The 7466-nt window shown below is 50.8% G+C and overlaps 1 protein-coding gene across 1 annotated transcript in view; it reads left to right on the top strand.

The window, feature by feature from the left end:
• The window catches only part of RPH3AL (rabphilin 3A like (without C2 domains)), a 100210-nt gene extending 97179 nt beyond the window's left edge, over window positions 1-3031 (top strand). Inside the window, exon 9 of the mRNA XM_029928903.1 lies at window positions 2856-3031. Coding sequence (XP_029784763.1) covers window positions 2856-3031 — 176 coding nt within the window. The remainder of the gene's footprint in view (window positions 1-2855) is intronic.
• The last annotated feature ends 4435 nt before the right edge of the window (window positions 3032-7466 follow it).

Here is a 7466-nt window from a genome sequence, read left to right as displayed (position 1 = left end):
AGCAGGTGAGCAAGGCACCACCCCTGCCCACAATGAACAGAGAGAGGGACCCAAAATACGACAACCACCCCATTCCTTCTTAGTAATCACAACTGTTGTTACTGTCCACTGCTTTGTATAGCATGTAATCTTTCAAAGCATCTCCCCATCTCCACAGTGGCCTTAGCAACTCCCGTTTCCAGAACACCTACTATATGCCAGGCACCCCAGTCCTCACCAAGCCCAATTGTGTTTCCAGCCTGGGCAGGTGGGAGACAGTCCTTGACCTCCAGAAACCTAGCATGTGGCCAAGGAAGCCGAATCAACTCACCCAAACCAGCCCAGACCTAAATCAGAGGGAGAATTCAGGACCCCTGGAGCTGGTGGCTTAGAGCCCAGCCTGCCCTTGCACCCCTAAGGTCCCCTTGCATTCTTTTTTTTTTCTTTTGCACAAGAGCCAGGGAGAGGCAGAGGCAGGGTCCACGCTCAGTGTGGAGCCCAACACAGGGCTCCATCCCACAAACCTGAGCCGAAATCAAGAGGCAAACGCTCAACCGACTGAGCCATCTGGGTGCCCCTAAGAACCCTTTGCATTCAACTGGAGCTGTGGGTGGGAGGCTTATTACTCCCATTTAACAGGTGTGGAAACCAAGGGTAAGAAGCCATGCTCCACCCTGCTGTGCCCACTGTCCCTGCCTGGCCACAGGGATCATCATGCGGTGGGGGTGGGCGTGGTGAGGGTCCTCAGTTCTGCCCCCCCCCCATGCAGGATCGCCTGGCTCGCTGTCAGTGGGACTGAGATGCGCCTCTTTATCTCAGGGCTGTAAGTCTGAGCCCCACATTGGATATAGAGATTACTTAATAAAATCTTGGGGGGCACCTGGGTGGCTCAGTCAGTTAAGTGTCTGACTTCAGTTCAAGTCATGGTCTCACGGTTCGTGGGTTCGAGCCCCACGTTGGGCTCTGTGCTGACAGCTCAGAGCCTGGAGCCTGCTTCAGATTCTGTGTGTCCCTCTCTCTCTGCCCCTCCCCCACTCACACTCTGTCTCTCTCAAAAGACATATTTTTTAAAAGATTTAAAGTAAAACCTTTATTAAAAAGGAAAGAAAGAAGCCCAGCTGGACCTAGCAACCTTGGACCCGCAGCGCGTGTGGGGCTCAGCGCTGCAGCTGACATGCCCAGTGTCCACGGGCAGCTCCGTGCGGGAGTCCCCATGCAGGGCCATGGGAGCCCGTGTGCGCCAGCAGCCACCCTCCAGGAAACCTCGAGGGGGCTCCCCCCACCCCCTGTCTCCCTCCTCCCCTTTCTCCTGCCTTCATGGTGCCAGGAAGCTACAGGGCAGGGCAGCAAAAGGCCGTGGGTGGGCGGCTCTCATGGAGAGGGAGGCCCTGTGGTCATGGCTGTAGATTGAACTCTCTCCCTCCTTCTTGCCTCCGGAAATCCTGCACAGAGGACAGTTTGGAATCAGCCACGTTTTAATCCCAGCCCTGCCACCCACAGACATGTGAACTTGGACAGACCATACAGTTCAACCGTATGAAATTGCATTTTTATAGCTGAAAAAGAGCCAGATATTGGCAATTGTATGACTCAACCTAACATTTGATCTCTCTGTGCCCAATTCCATTACTGCTACAGTGGGGACCCCCCTGTGTTCCCAAGGGGTGGCAGGGAGTGTGAACTGCAGTATCCGTGTGGAGTGCTGGCCCTAAGTAGATTTCAGCCAGTACCTAGCAATGGGGGAGGTCGTGTGGCCCAGAGCATCGAGAGTGTCCAGGGCTAATGAAACAACTAGAAGATTGGTCTACAGAGAGGTTTGGGGTTAATTTTTCTAATTTATTTTTGAGAGAGCACAAGTGGGGTAAGGACAGAGGACTGCATGTGGCCTCTGCGCTGACAGCTGTGAGCCCGATGTGGAGTTTGAACTCACAAACTGAGCCGAAGTTGGACGCTTAACCAACTGAACCACCCAGGCGCCCTGACAGGAAAATTTTATATGCCCCCGCCCATTTGCTCTTTCTGGCACCTAAGATCGCCTGTGTTGATTACCATGGGTATCAACGGACACCCCGAAGCACAGAGAGTAGATGATTACCCAGCAGCAATGCAATGAAACGGAGCAGAGCTCTGGCCAGCGCACCACCTCCCCATCCTCCTTGGAAGATCCCTGTTTTGTTTCAGGAAAGGAAGCTGCTTCAGGTGTGGGGCTACTCCAGCAAAGAGCCTGCCTTCCCTGCTGTCCCCTGCATTTCATTCCCAAAGACCAAGCTGTCACTGGGGAGGGACGCTGCCTCCACTTACCCTATAGTGGCCCTTTCTTTTCCTCTCCTCTGAAGGCAAAAGGCACACCTGGGCGAGTTCCCGCTGCTGACATGGCCTCCGAAGGTCCCTTCTGTCTGCCCTGGCAGAAACATGATTGGCACAAGGAGCAGATTTTCCAGTGGAAGAGTCTGAGAGCGAGAGAGAGCTGGAAGGGTCCCCAGACCCCTCCCAGCTCCTTCTGGCCAGTCTTGGAGCCCTCAGCTGGCCAACCCTGTCGGACACGACCTCTGACTCGACAAACCAGTGTTTGTGGGGCTGAGTCTGCTTCCCTTCTCACTCAGTGCCTTTCTGCACCTTTCTCTCCTGGGAGCCCTCCTCACCCACCCCCCAGCCCCCAGCCCCCAGCCATTCCACTCACCCTTGACCTTTATTTATTGTCCTTTGCCTTCGCCCTCACCCAGGCCTACCTCCATGTTCATTTCAAGTTTGCTCTTATCTTGGGTTGGGCGACAGGGGCCTTCAGGCCCACCTGACGGGGCCCTCCCATGTGCACTGCAATTTGGGGGGGGGGGGGAGGGCGCTAGGCTGTGCTTTCTCCATATTTGTATTAACAGAAGAAGAGCCCGACCCTGAACATTGCCCTTCAGAGCTGAGCTTGGCCCCTCGAGATGAACGGTGGATCCAGGGACTGTGGGACGAGAGTCTCACCTACCCTCTCTCTGCCTGTGACTCCAGAAATAGGGAGCAACACCCGCCCTTCATTCAAGGCTGGCCCAGGAGCTGCAGTTGAAACCTGGCTCTGGCTTAGGTTTCCTGGACCCCCTCGGTTGGCCTCCCCAAGTCTTGCTCCGCCTCTACCCCGCTGGTGGAACTGGGACGGGCCCTGGCGGATTCTGTGAATTCACTCACGGAAGAGCAGCCTTCAGCTGAATCCCCAGCTGGGGTGCAAGGCTCCCCTAAGCCTTTAATTCACTTCTCTTCAGTAGGTTCAGTTTGGCATGAAAAATCAGTAATTCAGAGTGTGAGCAACTGCTTCTGGAAAGCCCTTCCCTGAAGACAGAGAAATTGAGTGAGTGAGAGAGAGAGAGAGAGTGTGTGTGTGTGTCTATTGGTGTCGTTGGTGTCTGCATCTCTCATCCTTCCTGCCACTCTCCCACTGGCCCCCACACCCGGTTCTGGAAGGGCCTTCTCTCTGGGCACTCAGGCCCCCACCGTTAGCTTTTTTGCCCTTGCCACTGGCAGACATGAAAAGACTAACTATTTCACTGTGACAAGTTATGCTTCAGAATTCAATAAAGATTAGAATTTGCATTGAGCCAGTGTGTTGATCAAATGAGCATAGTCGCTTATGTTTCTGAGATACATTGATCGAGAAATGGATGGAAAGGAACATGGTATGTTGATCACTGGAGCACCTCCCTAAGTCACAGTAGACAAACCTCAGACTGACAAACCTCACACTGAATTGAAACACAAGGCCATCGATGTTTAAAAAAAATTAAGTATACACACAAATAATCAAAATAAGTTGTACAAACTTTCTTTAAATTTTTTTAAAAAATTTTATTTTTATTTCTGAGAGAGAGAGTGTATGTATGTGTGTGCATGGAGGAGGGATGGAGAGAGAGAGACACACAAAACCTGAAGCAGGCTCCAGGCTCCAGGCTGTCAGCACAGAGCCCGATGCGGGGCTCGAACCCATGACCGCAAGATCATGACCTGAGCCAAAGTCATGATCTTCAGCTCAGGTCATGATCTCACAGTCTGTGGGTTCCAGCCCTGCGTCAGGCTCTGTGCTGACAGCTCAGAGCCTAGAACCTGCTTTGGATTCTGTGTCCCCCCTCTCTCTCTGCCCCTTCCCTGCTCACACCCTGTCTCTCTCTCTCTCTCAAAAATAAATACACATTAAAACAATTTTTTTAATAATTTTAAAATGCTTTAGAAGGGATGGAAGATGAGAAAGAAAAATCTCCCAGGAAGTAAAACACAAAGAAGAGATGTAAAAGTACAGGGGGAAAGTCAAGAACATTGGACAACCCAAAGGTAAGATCCATGCAGAAGGTCCAACTTCCAACTGGTAGGAATTTCAAACCAAGGAACAAAGTAAAAGGGAGAGAACTGTTGAAGAAGTTATGTCCACCCCCTGAGGTCTTGCAAAAACAGGTTCTCACTCACCCGGCCTGGGTCAGGGGCGGAGAGCCTCCGTCAAACAGACTCTGGCTGGAGGAGCACACTCTGAGGAGCACTGGCTGGGGCAGCGCCCGCCACCGCTGGCTACTCACCCCAGGGATTACCTGGGGAGTCTGACAAGCACAACACACCGGACTGGCCCCCTCCCCAGGAGATTCTGGTGTCACCAATTTGGGGCACAGCCTTGACCTTAGGATTTTGGAACCCTCCCCACGTGACTCCAAAGTGCTGGCAGAACAGAGAACCCTTTCCATAACAGAAACTCTCCCAAGTGGGCTCCAGTACAGAATGTTTAGGGCTGTACCTTTTTATTAGCTAAAAACTGGAAGCAACCCAAATAACATCAACAGACGAATAGATACAGAAACTGGGATACAGCGGTGTCAATGGCATCTCGTGCAGGAGTGAAAGCCGGCACTCAGCACAGATGACTCTCATGAACAGCCTAAGCGAAGAAACAGATGGCAGGAAAATGTGTACGTTATGACACCATCTATATATAGATTGTAAAACATGGGGAAATTACATATATTAACATATATTTTATGCAGCCAAAGAATAAAGAAATGCACAGGAAGGATAAACAACAGATCTCAAGGTACATCTCAAGAAGGGGCCAGCTAAAGAAGGGTTTCAACATATTGGGAATTTTTTTTAATTTATTTATTTTGAGAGAGTGAGAGCCTGAGTGGGGGAAATGGCAGAGAGAGAGGGAGAGAGAGAGAATCTCAAGCAGGTTCCGCACTTGTCAGCGCAGAGCCTGACGTAGGGCTTGGTCTCACCAACTATGAGACCAAGATCGGCCGAAATCAAGAGTCGGCTGCTTAACTGACTGAGCCACCCAGATGCCCCTACTGATAATATTTTAATGTCCCTGATGAATAGACAGGTTTGCAATGTTTATATCAGATTTCATTATATATTGTAATTTGCATGGTTCTTTATACATCTGAAATCTTTCAAAATAAAACAATTTAAGGAACTATAGCAAGCCTTCTTATCATGAAGTTTCAGGACACCAGGATTAAAAATCCTAAATTAAAAAATGTCCTCAAACCTTCCAAAGAGGGAAAAGAAAAAAAACCACATACCAAGGATCAGGAATTTTAAATGGCATTGAAATTCTCAAAGCAGATTTTGAAGTAACAATTTCTGAATTCTGATAGGAAATGGTTTCTTTTAATGTTTATTTCTTTATTTTGAGAGTGAGTGCACACACGAGCGGGGGAGGGGCAGAGAGAGGAGAGAGAATCCCAAGCAGGCTCTGCACTGCCAGCACAGAGCCCCTCACAGTGTTCAGTCTTAGAACTGTGAAAGCATGGCCTGAGCCGGAATCAGGAGTTGGACGTTTGACCGACAGAGCCCCTCAAGCCCCCCAGAAATAGTTTCTAATCTAGATTTGTACCAAGCCAAATCTCAATGATAGTAGGATAAAGATATTTTCAGACATTGTGAGTTTTGAAAGAATTGACCTCCCATACATTCTTTCTCAGGCAGCTGCTAGAGGATGTGCTCGAACCAAGCAAGGGAGGAAAGCAGGATACTGAGGACACAGGAAAATGAAGAGCCAACACAGGAAAGGGGCAACGAGACTCCTCAGGACGATGGCAAATGGCTGTGTGGCTGGGCTAGAGGCCAAGGCCGGCAGCCCCGATTGGAGCATGAGCACAGAGGAGGTATACAGGATATACAAAAGGATAAGAAGCTGGAACACCTGGGTGGCTCAGTCAGTTAAGCATTGACTTCGACTCAAGTCTGCTCTCACCGTTCATGGGTTCCAGCCCCGTGTTGGGCTCTGTGCTGACAGCTCAAAGGCTGAAGCCTGCTTCAGATTTTGTGTCTCCCTCTCTCTCTCTGCCCCTCCCCTGCCCATGCTCTGTGTGTGTGTCTCTCTCTCTCAAAAATAAATTAACATTGAGAGAGAGACCCAGGGCTCTAACTCATGAACTGTGAGACCATGCTGAGCCAAAGTCAGATGGGTAACTGACCAAGCCACACAGGTGGCCCCTGTTCTCCACATTCTCATTCTGCACTGGGCCCTGCAAAAATGTAGCTGGTGCTGACTGGTCTGGCTCTTCTTTCTGGGTGCAGACCATAAGTATAGCCAGACCCTCAGTCAAGGCCTGATGAAGTGAATCCTTAGACTCTCCACCTGGGCTGGAGGCCAGAGCCCCTGACTGGGAATGTGGGACACAGGTCTTCATCCTGTCCCTGCTTCCAGCCTTCTGCCTTTGTCATTCCCCCTTCTATGAGATTGGAGAATTGAAATAAATAGGTTTTTTTATAATTTTTTAATGTTTATTCATTTTTGAAAGAGAGAGACAGAGTGTGAGTGGGGAAGGAGAGAGAGGGAGACATGGAATCCAAAGCAGGCTCAGAGCTGACAGCTCAGAGCCTGACACAGGGCTCGAACTCGCAAACCACGAGATCATGACCTGGGCTGAAGTCAGATATTTAACTAACTGAGCCACCCAAATGCCCCTAAATAGAGAGTTTTCTAACTGTGCTCCCAGAGCTCCCTAGACTGGGGGTAGGGGCATAGGAAGTCCCAGGGTGGCAGTTTGGGACCCAGGCCCACCCTACTGCCAACATAGGGACTCCCCTCTGACCTGTTCTCTCTGCCTGGTTCCACAGCAGGGAGGAGGCAGGGGCAGTTGGAAATTGACCTGTCTGGATCCCCCACCCCCAGGCTGCCCAGCATGCACTCTGCCCCTGGGGAGGAAGGAGACGCCTCCAGCATAAGGCTGCCAGGCCCGGCCGTGGGCGAGGTGCCCCAGGTACCAGCCAGAAACCCTTACCAGGTTACCAGGGAAAATAGACACCAAACATCAGGAGCATGCGCGTGCTCACACACACACACACACACACACACACACACACACACTACACCCACGGACACAAGATTACTGTTTACAAACTGTGTGATGTTTGTTTAAAATCACTCGTGCAAAGTGCCACCAAAGCCTCTTGGGCACGGGAGAGGGATGAGACCAAAGGAAAACCCAGCACTGGCCTTGCCCAGACCGTCTGGGGAC

This window comes from Suricata suricatta, chromosome 17 (genome assembly GCF_006229205.1).
Source record: "Suricata suricatta isolate VVHF042 chromosome 17, meerkat_22Aug2017_6uvM2_HiC, whole genome shotgun sequence".
Lineage (NCBI taxonomy): Eukaryota > Metazoa > Chordata > Mammalia > Carnivora > Herpestidae > Suricata > Suricata suricatta.
The sequence above is the reverse complement of the archived record's forward strand: the minus strand, read 5'-3'. Positions and strand labels throughout refer to the sequence as shown.